Genomic DNA, 19913 nt, shown 5'->3' with positions numbered 1-19913 from the left:
CATTATGGCACCTATGGCACCTCACCCTCCTCTTTGTTCCTGCCTGTCCTCACACCACACCACTGTTAAGCCCAGTGAGTCTGGACCATTGTCTCATGCTCTGTGTCTCAGACCGGCTGCGCATCTCCCTGGAGAATGACTCACCATTCATCACTATGGAACTGCTCTCTACAGCTCTGCGTGCTTGCCTGCTAAGCCACTTCAGTCGTGTCTGACTCTGCAACCCTACAGACTGTAGCCTGCCAGTCTCCTGTCCATGGGATTCTCCAGGCAAGAATACTGGAGTGGGCTGCCATGCCCCTCCTCCAGGGGATCTTCCCGACCCAGGGATCGAACCCGTGTCTCCTGAGGCTCCTGCACTGCAAGGGGATTCCTTACCACTGAGCCACAGGGGAAGCCTGCCCTCTAGCTCCACTGCCCCTTAACAGCCCTTGCTGAGGCTTCCCTGGTGGCTCAGATGGTAAAGAATCTGCCTGCAATGCAGGAGACCCGGGTTCAGTCCCTGCATCAGGAAGATCCCCTGGAGAAGGAAATGGCAACCCGCTCCAGTATTCTTGCCTGGAAAATTCCATGGACAGAGGAGACTGGAGGGCTACAGTCCATAGGGTGGCAAAGAGTCAGACATGACTGAGCTTCAGACACGACTGAGCAACTAACAACAGTCTTTGAGACTGGCCCGCCGGTTCCCCTTCCCATCAACAACTGCCCGACTCTGCACCTGGTGCCCAGCTCCCACGCCATTACCCGCACCACGTCACGTGCTCACCTTCTTACATCGAAACTCAGCATGCTGCTTCCCACTCCCTTCCCTGCTTCAAAGGTACCTATTGCCCTGCCCTTCCTCCAGCTTCAAAGAGGAGGTGCCGCCTCCTTCCTGGCTCAGGATCAACCCCTCCCTTGTGCACTACTTGAACCGATCTAGCTTCTGGTTCCTTCTCTTGCTCATCCCAACAAATCCTGCTTGAGCCCCTGTTCTGGGCTAGATGCTGGGCCACACACGGGACAAGGGAGACACACACGCCTGCTCTCGGTCCTCCAGGAACCCACCGTGCAGAGCGCCCACGGCTCCACCTGCCTCCTTAGGCTCCTGCCTGCATCCCGTGGTCCAGGTCTTTCCCACGGCCCCACATCTTCCTCCAGTTGTTGTCCCCACCTCTCCTCCCTTTCCTGCCAATCTTCAGGAAGTCCCTGACGCTTGTCAGTCCCAGAGATAACTGTCTAATTCTGGCTCTCCCCATCTTTCACACCGACATACCTGCTCTTCCCAAGTCACCCTCCACACTGAATGGATGACCTCACACACCAGCCCAGGCACCTATCGCTCTCCACCCTGCCTGCTCCTCGCGCTAACGTGGGTTTCCTGATAGTGCCACGTGGATGCCAGAGTGTCCTGGGCCTCCTGCCCTTATGTCTTCAGCTGATCCACTGCCAGGAACACCCACCCCGCCCTTCCTCATTGCCCCTTCTTGTCTATCTGCTAAGTGGCAGCCTGGGGTCTGAGGAAGGGGGAAAAAGTACTCTACAGCAGGCAGAGAGAGACGGTAATGGTGGGACCAGAGGGCAAAATGTGGCTGAAGCGACATATCCCATTCAACACCCTCTCTTTATGATGTGACCCCGATATTCCACTTGGAGTGATGCCAGTCCCCTCCCTGTGACTCTAGGAACCTCTGTGAACTGTGACTTCAGAGGCTGGGTCATCTAAATGCCACACACTCTACCTGTTCTCTTGACTAACTCACCAGGCTGCAAGGAAGCCCTGACTAGTACTGAGACTTTGTGAAGAGATTGCTAGGCCAGGCCCCCACCGTTTCAGCTCCAGCTGGCATCTGACTGCAATTGCATGGGAAGCTCCCAACCAGAACTGCTGGCCAAGCCCTTGTGGAACCCCAGACCAACAGAACATCAGAGATAACAAAGACTGCTGTTGTTTTAAGTCATTAAGCTCTGGGGTGGTGTCTCCAGCACAGATAATTGTAATGCCCTAAGGCTGAGCTCAGGTGTTACCACAGAAGCCCACCTGGTTGCCCAAACCTGAGCAAGACACCCCACGATTCACTTCTGTGGGCCTCCTTCTTCTCTCCCAACCAGACTGCGACTCCCAAAGGCAGCAGCAAAGTCTATCCCTCTTTCTCCAGAACCTCACCTTGTCCTAGCCCAGGATAGACCCTCAGTGATACACCAGGGGAGTAAAGGAGGTCAGGGAGAACAGCATGAGCGTCTACATCGACCTGGCCGAGGTTAGAATCCCGCCTCACCGCCGTGGAGCTCTGTGACTCAGGCCCTTAAGGGACCCAGCCACTGTCCGAGTTTCACTTTCCTAGGATCTGCTGGTACATGTTTATAGGGCTGTTGTGAAGATGAAATGATATTCAAAAAAGGTTGAACCGACTAGGATGGTTTTCATGAATCAAAGATACCCTGTGAGTATACAAAAGATAATGGAGATAAAATACACTGAGCTATGGTATTTCTTCTTCGATTTTCTCCTTTCTCTATTTCCACTGCCAGCTCCCTAATTCAGGCCACTTCCCCTGCCACCCGTCGGGGCAGTCTTCCTTACCTCCTACTGCCACCACGCCCACCCTTCAAGGACCACCTCAAGCCCCACCCCTCCATCTTTTCAAAACATCCCTGCACTTTTCTGCAGGCACACACCTGGCACTATTATACAGCTACTGCAAGTGTGTAAGCTTCTCTCCACAATGGATCTGTGCACTCCTGCAGAGCAGACCCTTTCTCCTTATCCTTATGTGCCACTTGGCACACACTTTTACATGCATTAGCTGTGTAAGAAATACTAACTAAAGTCATATCTTGAACAGAAGGTCCTGTGTGGACACTTATTATATGAATGGAAGGAGTTATTTCTATTATAAGTCAAGTCAGTGCTTCTGCAATATTTTCATAAGGCCACCTGGTCGATCAGGCTTCCCAGTGGTAAAGAATCCGTCTGTCAGTGCAGGAGACACAAGAGAGTCGGGTTCGATCCCTGGGTTGGGAAGATCCCCTGGAGTAGGAAATGACAACCCACTCCAGTATTCTTGCCTGGAGAATCCCCACGGACAGAGGAGCCTGGCGGGCTAGTCCACGGGGTCACAAAGAGTTGGACGTGACTTAGTGAATGAAGACACTTGGTGGACCAGGTGTGCAGAGGACCCAGGCCACACCCCAGGGGCCTGACGAAGGTCACTCTATAAAATGTTTCCTCTCACACAGCTGGGACATGGTGTGAACATTCGTGCGAAGCCAGGCTGTCCTATTACTAGAAACCCTGACAATTAAGCCTGGCCAGGGGGCACTTCCCTGGTTGAGAATCTGCCTTCCAACACAGAGGACACAGGTTCGATCCCTGGTCTGGGAACTAATATCCCAAATGTCTCGTGGCAACAAAGCCCACGTGCTCTGGAGCCTGTGCTCCACAACAAGAGAAGTCCTTGCACCTCAAAGAGAGAAGCTGGCTCTGCAACCAAGACCCAGCACAGCCAAAAAGCAAACCAAATGAGCCCAGCCAGGTGTGAGGAGACAGGACAGCCCGGGGCGGGGTGGGGGGGGGGTGGTATGTGAGGGGTGGCTGGCAGGGCCAGAAGAGCTGAAAAGACTCACTTTGGTGTGGTACTCCATCTTCGTTCTCAGCAGTTTGAGGTAGATGCTGCAGAGCTGCCCATACCCTTCACTCAGGTGGCCCTTTGACAACGAGGAAAGAAAGCAGGGTATCAACACCGAGAACATCGGGTTGAAAGACCTACAGCCAGGACGTCTTTTTAAAAGAACACATACATTTTTTTCCTGCGTATGAAAATAACATATATCTCCTGTTGAAAATTTGTAAAATATATAAAAGGACACTGCAAGCAAGTCATCTTCGGCCTAACCACCAGAGATCATCATGGGAAAATGCACAAGGGTCGAAAAGTGATAGATGCATGGATCAGAGACTGAAATGTAAAATACAAAGCTGTAAAACTCCTAGAAGATCACAGAGGAGAAAACCTGGATGACCTTGAGTATCGCAAAGGGTCTTTAGACATAACACCAAAGGCACAAACCATGAAAGAAATAATTGATAAGTTGGGCTTCATTAAAATTAAAAACTTCTGCTCTACAAATGACATTGTCAAGAGAATGAGCACGTAAGCCATGGACTGGGAGAAAGTATTTGCAAAGGACATATCTCATAAAAGACAGTTATCTAAAATGTATAAATATACTCTTAAAACTCAACAATAAAAAACCAAACAATTCAACTAAAAAAATGGACCTAAGTCTGAAAATTCAGACTACATCCTATATGATTTCAACTATATGGAATCTGGAAAAGGTAAAATTATGGAGCTATTCCATGGACCATAAAGAAGACTGAGTGCCAAAGAATTGATGCTTTTGAACTGTGGTGTTGGAGAAGACTCTTGAGAGTCCCTTGGACTGCAAGGAGATCCAACCAGTCCGTCCTAAAGGAGACCAGTCCTGAGTGTTCATTGGAAGGACTGATGTTGAAGCTGAAACTCCAATACTTTGGCCACCTAACACAAAGAACTGACTCATTGGAAAAGACCCTGATGCTGGGAAGGATTGAGGTCAGCAGGAGAAGCGGGTGACAGAGGATGAGATGGTTGGATGGCATCACCGACTTGATGGACATGAGTTTCAGTAAACTCCGGGAGTTGGTGATGGGCAGGGAAGCTTGGCATGCTGCAGTCCATAGGGTCGCAAAGAGGCAGACATGACTGAGCCACTGAACTGAAGTGAACTGATTCCATGGACAGAGGAGCCTGGGGGGCTACAGTCCAAGGGGTCTCAGAGTTGGACACGACTTAGCAACTAAACAATAACAACAACAAGGAACGTACAACACCATGAGTGAACTATTGTAAACTATAGACTTTGGTAATTATGATGGATGTGTCAGTAGGTTCATTCATCGCAACAAATATACCACTGTGGTGGGGGACGCTGATAATAGAGGAGGCCATATGCATGTTTGGATGCTGGGTACATGGAAAATCTCTGTACTTCCCACTCAATTTTTCAGTGAACCTAAAACTGCTTTCTACAGTCCATGGGGTCGCAAAGCTGCTTTAACAAAAAAAAAAAAGAAAAAAAGGTCTTAATTTAAAAAAAAAGTAAAAGAGGCTTCTAAGTTTAGAAACTCTTAGTCAAATGGAAGAGACAGATAACATAGAAGAATTATATTTTGGATAAGGCAGGCGGGCTCGATACCTTGGTTGACCTTCCCACTGAAAATGACTAACAGTGTTGAGTGAGACATTAAAAACGCTTTGAAGGTATTAATGAACTAGCAAGAGAGTAAGGAATCTTCAGGCCAGGAACTTAGTAATTCAGATATTCAGAGAGCAAATGGCTTGGTGGGGTCAAAGTGGGGGCGGGGGGTGGGGAGATACTTTCTAATATCAAGTGAACCTGAGTTTTGGTTTTCTGAGTCTCCAGGGCCAGGTGGTGAACCGGAGGCAAGGCTCTCACCTGCCCAACTTGAAGAGTCTAGTGGAAGAGCCAACTGCCTTCTTGGTGCAGGGGAATTAAGGGTAAATTGGAAATAACGCACATGTACTTCTGCACTGAAGGAGTCCCCCCGAGGACTGCAAAGAAAATCCACAGCCTTACACCACTGTTATGATCACAGGGAGGGAAAAACGACTGCCAAGAATTGAACCGTGAGCCACTTATCAAGGGCATCTGCTCAGAATTCATAAAACTTTTAAGTTGAGAATTTAATTTAGAGTGATCTCAATGGACGCAAATGCCAATTCTCTCTGGAGGAACCTGCCTTTGTTAGAATTCAAAGAATTCCCACTGAAGAAAATCTACAAGAAAATGAGCAATTCACAGTAGAAAAATAACTAAGCACAAAAAGAAACTACATAGCATGAACAAAATTCACCAAAACAACAGAAGGCAGAGACAGATCTCTAAGGACTTCAGATACCGGAAGTATAAAAAGTGATATATGAAATCATATATTTAATAAGCCTAAATACATTAGAGACTGTTTTAAAATACATGCAGGGCACAACAAATTATAAAGAATGCCAAGCAGATCTGAAACCAAAACAAAACCTAAAATTCCAAGAAATGATAACTATACTAAAAGCGAAAACCTTATGGAGAGGTTTAGCAACAGATTAGACCTTGTTGAAAGGGGAATAAGTGAAACGAACACTAGATCTACTGAAATTATCCAGAATGCAGTACAGAGACAAACAGGTAGGAAAAAAATGCAATAGTCATTTAAAGGCATGGGGAATAGAGTGAGAAAGTCGAAAATACTGCTGACCAGAGTCTCAGAGGAAAAGACAGAATGAAGCAAAGGCAATGTTTGAAAAGACAATGAGAATTTTTCAAAACTAATAAAAGATAATAATCTACAGATTTAAGAAGTCCAAAGAATCTAAACTAAATTCATACCTGGATACATAATAAGAACTTAAAAACATAAAAAAAAAAAAAATACAGATTAGCTTCAAAGAACAGTGATGAGTCTGACAGCAGAAATCATAAGAATGAAGGAAACCATAAGCCAGTGGAACGGTATCTTGACTAATATCTTCCATGTGCTAAATTCTAAAGTCAGAGAAAATATCTCCCATGAATGAGGGTGAAATAAAGAGATTCTCCATCAGGTAAAAGTGGTTGTTTCCCACCAGCAGACTCTCACTAAAGGAAGTTCTAAAGGAAATAGTTCAGGCAGAAAGAAAGAGATCCCAAATGCAGGCTCTGAGATGAAACAGGAAATGAAGAGCGCCAAATACAACAATTAAAATAAAATATAGGGTCTAAAAACAACCGAAATTAAAATATATGACAACAGCATATGAGGGAACGAATGGTGTTAAAATATTCTAAGGTCTTTGTGCTATACAGGAAACAAAGACATGAATTTTAGACAATGATAACCTAAGCATACCCTTTGTAATTTTTACATAACATTACCAACAGATTAAAAAGAAACCTCTGCTTTTATTATCTTCCCACTAGTAACGAGGGGGAAACTGAATGAGAAAGAAAATACCCAATCAATCCAAAAGAAGGTAAACAATGAGAGAAATAGAAACAAAACAGATAGGACAAGTAGCATAAAATAAGACGGGAGATATAAGTCTACAGATATTATCCATTATAATAAATGTAAATAGAGTAAAGGTCCAGTTAAAAGATAAAGACTGCCATCTTGAATTTTTAAAGAATCCAACTAAATGCTATTGACAAATATTAAGACAAATACTAAGACAAAAGATTACAGAAAAGTCAGTCAGTCACTATGCAGTACATCTGAAACTAATATTATAAGTCAATTACAGTTCAATTAAAGAAAAACTGACCATGAACTAGCTTATATAGCAAGGCTCAAAAAACTTTGAAATATCAATATGATATTGATTCTCTAGTCACAATGTAATACATATACATGTAAAAAATATTTAAAATATAAAAAGTTATAAGTAAAAGGATGGAATAAGATATACCAGGTAAATTCTACAAAAAAGAAAAAGATCTAAGCTTTCCATGTCACAGAAATGTAGCAGAAAACTCTCTAGCACACAGTTGGGAGATTTGGGGGTAAATCTCTGCTCTGTTCAGGTTAACTAGTCTTGTGACTTAGGAAAAGCTGCTTCCTCTCTCTAGGTCTGTATTTCTCATCTATAATGGGTAGAGTGGACTACATAATTGCTAACATTTTGTGAGTGCAGACAGATACAGGTAAGAATTTTAAGGAAAGGGCTAACATAGCAGTTCTTATCCAGTGAGACAAAAATACACATCAGCGTCCACTGGGGAGATTCTTCAAAAAGCAGGTTACCTCCCGTCCTTACACACACTCCTTGAATCTAGAGGGATTCTGGTATGTATACAAAAACACTCTTTTCAACGCATTCAGATCTTGCCACCTACCTCCTCCCTCTTCCTAAGGCACCGAGAATCCCTAACCAGGAAAGAAAAACCACTGGCATTTAGATGGGGAATGCCAGTTTTCAAGGTGCTACGACCCCAATGGGACCAGGAGAAGGAAAGAAGTGGGAACTGACAGTGTCACTGCCAAGGGATCCCAGTGCCCAGAGAGCACTGTGACCTGAGCTTCCACTGGCAGGAGAAACTGCCTGGCCCTGGAACCTCCCAACCGTTTCCAGAGATTCCAGGTAAGACTGTGAATATCATGGATCCACGTGGGAGCATCCCTGAACCCCTTCCTGATGCTTGCGAGAGAAATCCAAAACAAGGAGAAAGAGATGACTTTGTTCCATCCCACACTCCTTGTTCTGTGGCCTCTGGGGAAGGACAAGGCGGGGCAGGTGGCCCCAAGGAGCGGGTTCAAACTCACCCACATCCTGCTCATGTCGCTCAATTCGCTTTTGTATCTCAGAGAGTCCTTGAGAACCTGGAGAGGGAAGAGAAGGAGAGGAGACAGAGGCTGGTGAACGGTGGGTCTGGGGTGGGGCAGAGAAGGGGATGCGAGAGAGATGAACCCGTCTCTGAAATCGGTATCCAGAAGGCCAGGAGATGGGGCAGTTGCCATCCTCAATGCAAGAGTGGACAGTGGCCCCTGTGACTCGGGCAACTGCGCTTTCCTCACGTGGGTCTCAGGCTCCCCGCCCATCCGCTGCAGCCCCAGGCACTCACGTTTGGGTGTCCATCCCGGAGGAGTTTGTGGAACACGTGGCAGAACTTCCAGCAGAGCACTGCGTTGCTGGACAGGGGCAGCCGGTTGACAACAGACCAAAAGGTCTGCGCTCCCTTCTCGTGGTGGGTGCCCAGTATGCACGGTGAGGGAGGGTCATGGAAAACAAACGCACGGATGGAGCCTGCAGCAGGCTGCCACGGAGGTGGTGCCTTATTCATGGTGCCCCAGCACTATCCAGCAGGGGGCGCTGCTTGTAACAAAGGCACCATGGATCTGGGCGGGTATCTTGGCAATTTTTCGATGGCAAAAAGGTGCCTTATTCTAATAAAATTCATTTTATTAGATGATTTCCCCTGAGACGGCTGTCTCTTTCGGGAGGAGTGACTTTTGCTAATTTGCAGAGTAAGTTCTGGGCCAGGAGTGGTCCTGGCTGACCTTTCGTGGGAAGATGCTTTGGTTGGAATTAGGGCTTTGCTGTGGGAAGGGAGACTGTGCCCTTTAGATTTGCTGAGTTTGTGATGGGGCCTTTGCGGGGGACATAACTGCAGCTAATATTTTAGCAACACAATACGGCTTCTCAAAATTCCCTCTTATCCTCTATTCAAAAGACAGGGCATGCTTTAGCTCTTCAAGGGCCCTGGCCTTTGCCCGGGACCCCACGCCCTGGTTACTGACACCTTGGTGCCTCTTCCAAGTAGCACCTGATTCCTCCCCCGTTAGCCACTCTGCTCTTACCCTGAAAGCAGCAGTCTTTGTTTAAAACGTATTAATATTTTCCTTAAATTTACTCTTAGGAGTTCCTTGGCAGTCCAGGGGTTAAGACTATGTGCTTCCACTGCAGGGGGCACTGGTTTGGTCCCTGGTCAGGGAACTAAGATACTGTATGCCTTGTGGCACAGCAATAAAAAAAAAAGACTCTTTCACTCCGCATCTTCTAAAAACCTTCCTGGCCTCGCTCAGGGGTGCCATCATCTTCTAACACCTTAAATTCCTTGTGTGCGGAATTCTGCCCCCAAGATTCAACTTCAAACATACCTGCCACCCATGGACCACCTGCCACAGTTTGCGTTTAATAAATGTCCTTCTGGCCTCGAGTGATTTTAACAGACCTCCAGGCCTCTGTAATTAGGGAACCCTTTTGGAGGAAAGTAGAGGATTTCCACGTTTCTTTTGTGATGGAAGGTTGCACAGGCCTCACACACCCAGTATCTGGGCATCATCAACCCCACGTACAAATCCTGTTTTGGGCTTCCCAGGTGGCACTAGTGATAAAGAACCCGCCTGTCAATGCAAGAGACATAAGAGTCGCAGGAAGATCCCCTGGAGGAGGGCATTGCAACCCACCCCAGTATTCTTGCCTGGAGAATCTCATGGACAGAGGAGCCTGGTGGGCTAGAGTCCATACGGTCGCACAGAGTCAGACACGACTGAGGCGACTTAGCACAGCACAGCACATCCAGGTTCAAGTAAGAGGCACTGCACCATTTAGGTAAGACTTGCCTCAGGTTAGAAACTATGGGACTTACCCAAAAGACATGCTACTTTGCTTCCGAGCTGGAAGGTGTGGTAAAATTTCCTCCCTGGACTGATATTTGAATTTTGAGAGGGGTCACCTTGAACACACAATTTTGGGTCTGGAAGCTGAAATCATCCTTTAAAAAAAATTTTTTTTGGCTTCCCTAGTGGCTCAGTGGTAAAGAATCCGCCTGTCAATGCATGAGAGGCAGGTTCGATCCCTGATCTGGGAAGATCCCACAGGCCACAGAACAGCTAAGCCCGTGCGCCACAACTATTGAGCTTGAGCTGTAGAGCTGGGGAGCTCCAACCAGTGAGCGCACATGCCTGGAGCCCACGCTCCCCAAGAAGAGAAGCCACTACAATGAGAAGCCCGTGTACTTCAATGAAGAGCGGCCCCCGCTTGCCGCAACTGGAGAAAAGCCCAAGCAGCAACCAAGACCCAGCACAGCCAAAAATAAATACATACATAACTGAAATTTAAAAAAAAATTTTTTTTTTTTTTAAATTTGCTTATTTGGTTGTGCCGGGTCTCAGTTGTGGCTTGTGGGATCTAGCTCCCTGACCAAGGCTTGAACCCGGGCCTCCTGCATTGGGAGCGTGGAGTGTTAGCCTCTAGATCACCAGGTAAGTCCCCAGCCTTTGTTCTTAAAGAGTGATTTCTGAAATAACTTACAGTTTCACCTCAAGCACAGCCCCCTTGGACTAGAAGGAAGCCAAGAGGAGAGACAGACAGCCCCCTGCCCTCTCTTGAGATGACTTCTCAAGGCAGACTGTGGCTCCTTTGCTGTGCTGAGTCACTCAGTCATGTCTGACTCTTTGCGACCCCATGGACTGTAGCTCACCAGGCTCCTCTGTCCATGGGGATTCTCCAGGCAAGAATACTGGAGTGGGTTGCCATTTCCTTCTCCAATGCATGAAAGTGAAAAGTGAAAGTGAAGTCGCTCAGTCGTGTCTGACTCTTAGCGACCCTATGGACTGAAGCCTACCAGGCTCCTCCATCCATGGGATTTTCCAGGCAAGAGTACTGGAGTGGGTTGCCATTGCCTTCTCCATAAAGCAGCTATACTCCAATTTTAAAAAAAAAGGACCTATAAAGAATAAATGTTCTGTGAGTCTTTAGCCTTTAAAACTTTAACTGTGTGGAGGGGATCTTTTCAATGTTTATTCACCCTTTAGCAACTGGGAGGCAGAGAGACTCCCAGAAAGTCAGAGCTGGAATGTTAGCTTCAGAAGCTTCTTTGGCCAACACTCTCATTTGACAGACAAGGGAGTTAAGGGTCGCAGAGGCCTCACTGGGCCCATTCAAGTTCCCAGAGCAAGTCGGAGAGCTCGAGATGGGATTCTGGAATCTTCCTCCAGGTGCCTGCCATTGCCCCAGGGTGCCCCCCTGGCAACGTGTGCCCTGGCCCTCTCTGTGCTCACACCCCATTCAGGGGGGCACAGTGGCCCGTGACAGCTGTCTCTCTCTTACTTCATATCTTGCACCAGACTGACTGATTGGTATTCTTCACAGCGAAGCGTCAGGACTGGGTAAGTCTCTGAGACAATCAGTTGGGACACTAATCTGATTCATGCACTGAAGTCACTCAGTCGTGTCCAACTCTTTGTGATCCCATGGACTGTAGCCCACCAGGCTCCTCTGTCCATGAGATGTCTCAGGTAAGAATAGTGGAGTGGCTTGCTACTTCCTTCTCCAGGGGATCTTCCCAACCCAGGGATCAAACCCACGTCTACTGTGTTTTCTACATTGCAGGCAGATTCTTACCCACGGAGCCATCTGGAAAGACACTAATAATGAAGGCTTTTCTTGGTTTGGTTTTCTTGACTCAGTAAAGTGACAAGGGAGTAAAAGGGCAAGTTCTGGCGAGGCTCACCGCTGGGCCAGGTTTCTGGGGTACCCGGTAGGGGTTCTATAGCCCCATCTTGGAGCAAAGCCCTAATTCCAACCAGAGCATCTTCCACCAAAGACAAGCTGCTTTCCCGCCACTGCAGAGCAGTACACGCTGTCAGCGACATTTCCCGAGGGTCTGACCTGTCCTGGGCATCACCTTGGCAGTACTGCGCTTCCTTGGCCTTCTAACCTGGAAGGCCTCCTGCACAGAGGGGCGGGGTGGGATGGCTTCAAGACAGGCTATTCCAACCTGACTAACTGTGGGGCAGCCACCTTGCTGAGCCCTGGCAAGAAGGAGCTTCCCAGCCCAGATAGAAGCCCAGCCTCCCCCTGCCCTGCGCTCCGTCCCGGCAAACACAAAGGCTTCGCCCACTGGCAGCTTTTCCTCTGGCCTTTGGGGATTAACCCTCTGGCACCTGGACTTGACCTCAAGAGCAGTTCCTGAGGGATCCACTGGCTAGAGTGCTGCCTGTACTTCTCTCCAAAGCCACAGACTCGTGGCGGTGGCTGCCCAGTCGTCCTGTGTGCATGCTCAGTTGTGTCCAACTCTTTGTGACCTTTTGGACTGTAGCCCGCCAGGCACCTCTATCCATGGGATTTTTCAGGAAAGAATATTGGGGTGGGTTGCCATTTCCTCCTCCAGGGGATCTTCCTGACCCAAGGATCGAACCCGCGGCTCCTGCATTGCAGGCCGATGCTTTTACCCACTGAGCCATCGGGGAAGCCGAGGCTTCTGCCAAGTCTGCATGGCAGGGGGAGTTGAATCATCAGTTCCCTAACCCTGGGGTCCCCAGTCTCCAGGATCTAATGCCTGATGATCAGAGATGGAGCTGATGTAATAACAGAAATAAAGAGCACAGTAAATGGAATGTGCTTGAATCATCCTGAAACCATCACCTGCTCTGTCTGTGGAAAAACCGTCTTCTATGAAACCAGTCCCTGTACTGAAAAGGTTGGGGACCACTGCCCTAGTCCGTCCTGACTTTCCCATCTTCTTCCCTCAGGTTTGGGCTGAACCAGCTCACTCAAGAGGCTCATATTTCCATGGTAGAGCCCCTGTGTTGGCTTAAAGCCAACCACTGCCGCCCAGATCGCTGTTCTGCTTTCATGCTCAGAGAAAGGCATTTGATCAGGTCCCCAAGGGGGTGGTCAGGGTGGCAAAGTGCAGGGCTAGAGTCCTTTGATGATACAGGGGAAAAGACCTCCAGTGCCCCAAGGAAACATCTCAAAGGAGAGTAACTTCAAAGGTCTTGGCAGTTCTGCAAAGCCAAGTCACAGGAGAGGAGCGGGACTGGACTGGATGGCCGCTGTAGTCCCTTCCACCCCGACGGGCTGTGGGCTCTGAAGCCAGCTGCTGCCAACCCACACCATTCAGACCCTGCAGGGGCCTGGCCAGCAGGGGGATGCCCGTTCCTGCAACTGAGCAAGGACGCCTCGCCCTGACCTCTGTCCCCACGAGTTGATTCCCCTCGGGGTCGGTCTTCGGAGCAATCTCCAAAAGGATATTTCTGGCGTGTTTTTCCTTGACGGCCACTACCTGTGTATTAATGGCCTTGTTGATGCTGACAGTCTGAAAAACAAGAGGTGGGGGGGGAAGGGAAAGGGGGATGAGATGAATAAGCTCCTGACAGTGGCTAAGACCCTCCCAGATGCCCCTTCCCCTCCCTCCAATGACTCCTCTCTCTCCGCAGACCCCCCTGTCCCCGTCCCCCTGCAGGCCCGGCCCCCACCCCCCACCGTGGGGGGCAGAGGCGGGCAGTGCTCCCAGGCCAGCTGGCCCGGGCTGTCCTAAGGCAGCGGGCTTTGCTGCCTGGCATTGGCTGTGCCCAGCTGCTGCGCCCGCCTGCCACTCATTCACTTGGCACAACAACATGGCAATTAAAGCCTGCACAAAGGGATGTCTTTCATCCCCCGGGGAAACATTATTTCTCCGGGAGCAGGAGGAAGAGGCGCTGAGATCAGGGAGGGGCTGTGGCTCAAAGACCATCCGGACGCGCACCCCCCACCCCCCTCAGCTAGAACCTTCCATGGAGCCCCCCCCCAGCTGGCGCCAGTCGACAGTGGTCACTCTCTCTCTTGTCTCCCCGCTCTTGGGCACTTTCCAACTTCCAACCAAACTCCCTTTTATTTTCTTACTTATAAGGCACGACAAATATTCACTCCTTTCCGGTTGTTTTCAAAATCATAATTCTCTTTTGAAGTTAGCAAAGCACATTACACATATAAATATAATTTCTACATACACACACAGGATGGTATCAGGTAGCCTGGTTTCTGAAATAACAGCCTTTTTCTGTTTTGCTCCCTTCCACAAATGTCATTCTATTCCAACTCATGTTAACAACCTGTTATGCACCCTACATGTACATGTACACCTTACACATACACCCGTGTGCGCGTGCACACACACACACACTCCCACATTCTGAAGGGTTAACTTTGTCACTGTCCTATGAAACTGGGACTGTCATGCACAGACTTTTTTACATCTTGCTTTTCTCACTTGAAAATATCCCATGAAATGTTTTCCAAGTGAACTGGTAAAACTCTAGCTCATTCTTTAAAAAGATAACATAATATTCCACAGTGTGGGTGGATGTGATTTATAGCAACTAGTACTGGGAGGGAATTTATTTCCACTAAACTCTTTTAGTAAACATTCTTATACATATATATAGCCTTATTAATTGATGCTTTCATTTCCAAGGAATAGAGTATAAGGAATGAGATTACTGGCTCCACGTTTTTCATTTTTTTTTTTTTAATTTTTCATTATGGAAAAGTCCAAGCACACACAAATGTAATGGTTTGTCTAGTAAGTCCTCATATAGTCGGTCCCCAGCACCAAAGATTATGAACTTGTAGCCAAACATGCTTTCTTAGGGATGAGAGGTCACCAACATTTTCTGTGAAGAGGAAGTTAGTAAACATTTTAGCCTTTGCAGGTCACATGGTCTCCATCACAGCAGCTAACTCTGCCACTGGAGTGAAAAAGCAACCCCAGAGATACAGAAATGAATGACTGTGGCTGCATTCCAATAAAACTTTATTTACAAAATCAGGAGGTGGTCTGGATTTGGCCTGTGCCTCTAGTGTCCTGGGGCTTCTCTGGTGGCTCAGCGGTAAAGAATCCACCTGCCAATGCAGGAGACGCGGGTTCGATACAGTTGGGAAGATCCCCTGGAGAAGGAAATGGCAACCCACTCCAGTGTTCCTGCCTGGAAAAGTCCTATGGATAGAGGAGCCTGCTGAGCTACAGTCCATGGGGTCACAAAGAGTTGGGCAGCACTGAGCAAATGCCTGGTGTGCTGACCCTTGCTTTACACGATTGCTTCCTGATTCCCCGGCTTCCTGGATTATCTGCAGTAAATCCCAGGTGTTATGGTATTTTACCAGTAAATATTTCAGTACAAATCTCTAAGGGGAAAAAAAAGACTCTGAATATTAACCATCATACTATTAATATGATCACACCTAAAATTTTAAGGATAATTTTTTTATTTTTACTTTTGGCTGCACCGAGTCTTCACTGCAGCATACAAGTGCATGGGCTTAGTTGTCTGTGGCATGTGGGATCTTAGTTCCCTGACCAGGGATCGAACTGGCACCCACTGTATTGGAAGCGCCAAGTCTTAACCACTGAACCGCCAGGGAAATCCTTGTTTATCTATTTTTATATATAGTAGTGTGTATATGTTAATTCCAAACTCCTAATTTATCTCTGGAGAAGGAAATGGCAACCCACTCCAGTACTCTTGCCTGGAAAATCCCACGGACGGAGGAGCCTGGTAGGCTATAGTCCACAGGGTCGCAAAGAGTCAGACATGACTGAGTGACTTCACTTTGACTTTTTTTTTCACTTTGACTTTGACTTTGAATTTATCTCTCCCCCCACCAACCCTACATCCCCTTTGGTAACCATAAGTGTGTTTCACAAATCATAGGTCTGTGAGCCAAACTCAAATTCTTTAACAGCACAAGTTCTGTTGTGGGTGGAATTGTGTCTCCATGGAAAAGATACATTGGAGTTCAAATCCCCCAGCCCCTGTGAACATGATGTCATTTGAAATAGGGTCTTTGCAGAGATAGTTAAGATGAGGTCTTACTGGATTAGTGAAGTCGCTCAGTCGTGTCCGACTCTTTGCAATCCCATGGACTGTAGTCTATCAGGCTTCTCTGTCCATGGGATTTTCCAGGCAAGAGTACTGGAGTGGGTTGCCATTTCCTTCTCCAGGGGATCTTCCCGACCCAGGGATCGAACCCAGGTCTCCTGCATTGCAGGCAGACGCTTTACCCTCTGAGCTACCAGGGAAGCCGGGAGTAACTGGTGTGCTTATAAGGAAACCATGTGAAAACCCAGGGACACAGACACTCAGGGAGAAAGAGAGCCATGTGAAGATGGAGGCAGACACCAGAGGGACGTGCCTACAAGCCAAGGAATGCGAAGGACAGCCGGCAACCACCAGATGCTAGGAAGAGGCCAGGATGCAGTGTCCAGAGGGAACATGGCCCTGCTGGCACCTTGATGCTGACCTTCTTGCCTCCAGGACTGTGACAGAACAAATGTCTATTGTTGTAAGCCACCCGATCCGTGGTAATTGGTTGTGGCAACCCCAAGAGACTAACACAGGATCCTTTCCCCATCGGGCTTAGTCCTCCCTGAAGACAAGGAGAGGGCGGACACCCCCTTCCCTCGTCTCTACAGCACAGGCAGGGGGCGCCACTGAGCACAGCTGTTGGCTGTCAGTGCAATGGTGAGACCAGCTCAGAAGGAATCTCACATAAGAGACGCTGCAAGAAAGGAATAAGAAGTTTACTCCCAGGACTTCCTTGGTGGTCCGGTGGCTAAGACTCCGAGCTCCCAATGCATGGGGCCCAGGCTCGATCCCTGGTCAGGGAACTAGATCCCACCTGCTGCAACTAGGAGTTTGCATTCTGAAACTAAAGATCCCACGTGATGTGAGAAGCCCGAGCAGTGCAACTGCAGAGTAGCCCCGGCTTGCCACAACTGGAGAAAAGCCTGTGCAGCAACGGAGACCCAGCACAGCCAAAAATAAATAAACAGATAAATAAAATATAAAATAAGCCTCCTCTCTTCGACTTCTTTAAAAAAATAATAATAATAAGGATCCTGCATGCTGCAATTAAAACCCATATAAGGGCTTCCCTGGTGGCTCAGCTGGTAAAGAATCCGCCTGCAATGTGGGAGACCTGGGTTAGATCCCTGGGTTAGGAAGATCTCCTGGAAAAGGGAAAGGCTACCCACTCCAGTATTCTGGCCTGGAGAATTCCATGGACTGTATATAGTCCATGGAGTCGCAAAGAGTTGGACACGACTGAGCGAATTTCACTTCACTTCACAGCCAAATCTATAAATAAAATATTAAGAAAATAAGTAAATCTCAGGTGTTTATCAGCATCTTTGGCAACATTAGGGCTTAAAAAGTTTATTGCCCCAAATCTCCCATTGAGGCAGCACTTGTGTCCTCTGGAGGCCCAGTGCTTCCAGCTTTCTCGTCACAAGTCCTTTCTTGAACCTGTTTCTCGGCTTCTGCTTCCAGGCCTGTCCCAGGCCATCCCCTTTTCTTCAGACTTCCTCAGGCGAGTCACACGCTTTCAACTATGTTTCTCTCCTGGCTCTGACACAATGATGGGATCCTGGCTGCAGTCAGACCTCTGGGCAAAGTGGCCACATTTGCTGAGCCGTTAAAGGCTGCCTGCATTCATAAGGAATTATAAGGGACCTAATAAATGTAAGATGACAGAGACTCAAATCCAGGACGGTGTGAGCTGGACATGGTCAGGTCCTAGGGGGTTGGTAGAGACGGCCAGCTGCATGGGCTGTGATGGAAAAAGAGAAATCCTTGTTGGCTGGAAATGCCAGAAACCGAGTCAGGGCATCGAGAGAGGGCTGTGATGGGTGGGGTTTAGATTCAGTCCACAAATACCTGTTTATACTCATGGATCAAAGACCAGTTGCCCAAATTTTCGGTCAGTATCAGTCTCGCTTACAAAACAAAGAAACAAAACAAAAACAACCTTTAAATTCCCTTAAGCCACATAAAACAATATACCATGAGTTTATAACTTTAGACTGTGTGTGTGAGAAAACTGAAAATGTTCTGTCCTGTGAAACTGTGAAGCTGCTCAGGGAAACTTTAACAGAGGAAGAAGGGGGGTTACCTGTCTGTCTCCCAGGTGTCCCCATGCAGCTCACTGACTTCTCTCACTGACACCACCTACGAACTCGAGGGGCGTCTATGCTTGTTGCCCAGAAAGGCTAAGTCACCCACTTGCCCAAGGTCATACTATTCAAGTAGCCGGATCCTGGAGCCCAGGTCCGGAAAAGCTTGGAACACGAGGACCAGTTGGGCCGTAGGGCCACACATGTGCAAGGGCGGAAGTGGGGATAAAAGCAGAAGGAGAGGAGGCACTCAGTGGGGGCGGGGGGGTGGGGTGGGCAATGGGCTTCGTGCCGGGCAGGAAGGGACGGAAGCAGCTGGAGGAAGAGCTGAAGGAAGCAGTTTTATATATATAATTTTTTCTGGCCATGTGGGATCTTAGTTCCCTGACCAGGGATCGAACCCCCGCCCACTGCATTGACAGCTCGGAGTGTTAACCACTGGACCACCAGGGAAAGTCCTGGAAGCAGCTATGAATAGCAGAGAAGTGAAGAAATAAAGCCCTCAACCTAAAGGGTGGACGTGAAAACGGAAAGAACTGGACGTAAGGTGGCTATGAAACAATTACAATAGGACTGGCCGGTAGGAGCTCCCAGTTACAGCAGAGGAAGAATCAAAGATGCTGCGGAGGATTTGAGCTGGGCCGGTGACAGAACAAAGACAGGCGTCTCAGACTAAGGGGTCATGGTAAGCAAGGACCGAGCGTCTTCAGGAGGGGGTGGTGATAAACAGCCATTTTTAAAAGAAGGACGTGAACCAGCAGTAGCAGTGGTTATAATCATCCAGATAATGGCTGCTAATGAGTGATTACTACCAGGCCCTGTGTTAATAAGTACTGTGTATGAATTATCTCATTAATGGCTTATATGCTACATCCTGTGAGTAGGTATTAGTATTAATCATCTTCATTTTACAGATGAGGAAACCAAGGCTTAGAAAGGCCAAATAAGGACTTCCCGGCAGTGAAAGTGTTTGTCACTGAGTCGCGTCTGATTCTTTTCGACCCCCATGGACTGTGGCCCACCAGGTTCCTCCATCCATGGAATTCTCCAGGCAAAAATACTGCAGTGGGTAGCCATTCCCTTCTCCAGAGGATCTTCCCAACCCAGGGATCGAACCCAGGTCTCTTGCACTGCAGGCGGATTCTTGACTGTCTGAGCCACCAGGTCTTCCCTGGTGGCTCAGATGGCTCAGCTGAGGCTCCACACTCCCAATGCAGGGGGCCTGAGTTTCACCCTTGGTCAGGGAACTAGGGTTTGATCCCTGATCAAACTGATCGAACTGGGTTTGATCCCTAGTCACGGGCTTCCCTGGTGGCTCAGCTGGTAAAGAATCCGCCTGCAAGGTGGGAGACCTGGGTTCGATCCCTGGGTTGGGAAGATCTCCTGGAGAAGGGAAAGGCTACCCATTCCAGTATTCTGGCCTGGAGAATTCCACGGACTGTATAGTCCATGGGGTTGCAAAGAGTCAGACAGGACTGAGCGACTTTCACTTTCCCTTTCAGGGACCTAGATTTGTAATTAAGACTCGGCACAGGAAAATAAATATTTGGGGCGGGGTGGGGGAAGGCCAAGTAAATCGCCAAGACCCCTCCACCAGCCACTGTGAGCTAGAACTCAGACTTAGAAGTGTGGCTCTATAGCTCAGGCTCTGGATAACAAACCCCATACCAGCCACATCCTCCACA

At 48.1% G+C, this 19913-nt stretch overlaps 1 protein-coding gene and 1 long non-coding RNA gene across 13 annotated transcripts in view; both read right to left on the bottom strand.

Annotated features, from left to right (window-relative positions):
* Nucleotides 1–19913, bottom strand: part of HIP1 (huntingtin interacting protein 1) — a 133197-nt gene that overhangs the window by 32138 nt on the left and 81146 nt on the right. For 9 of the 12 annotated variants that reach the window (XR_014073325.1, XR_014073326.1, XM_081557845.1 and 6 more), the window contains exons 2-5: nucleotides 13551–13614; nucleotides 8635–8777; nucleotides 8336–8392; nucleotides 3607–3687 (exon numbers count right to left, since the gene is read on the bottom strand). Coding sequence is in view for 7 of the 12 variants with exons in the window: in XM_081557845.1 (XP_081413971.1) it covers nucleotides 3607–3687; nucleotides 8336–8392; nucleotides 8635–8777; nucleotides 13551–13614 (345 nt within the window). In the remaining 5 variants the exon portion in view is untranslated. Of the gene's footprint in view, nucleotides 1–1255; nucleotides 1609–3606; nucleotides 3688–8335; nucleotides 8393–8634; nucleotides 8778–13550; nucleotides 13615–19913 lie in introns of those variants that run through there. The other 3 variants (XM_081557852.1, XM_081557854.1, XM_081557853.1) reach the window with 2 other exon arrangements.
* Nucleotides 17466–19333, bottom strand: LOC145532538 (uncharacterized). Its single transcript, XR_014073328.1, has 2 exons — nucleotides 18766–19333; nucleotides 17466–18666 (listed from the first exon to the last, which is right to left on the bottom strand). It is a non-coding gene; the product is annotated as an uncharacterized LOC145532538 (long non-coding RNA).

Source organism: Giraffa tippelskirchi, chromosome 13 (assembly GCF_054371585.1).
Source record: "Giraffa tippelskirchi isolate mGirTip1 chromosome 13, T2T-mGirTip1v1.2.pri, whole genome shotgun sequence".
Lineage (NCBI taxonomy): Eukaryota > Metazoa > Chordata > Mammalia > Artiodactyla > Giraffidae > Giraffa > Giraffa tippelskirchi.
Note: the sequence above shows the minus strand (reverse complement) of the source record. Positions and strands in the feature narration are given on the sequence as shown.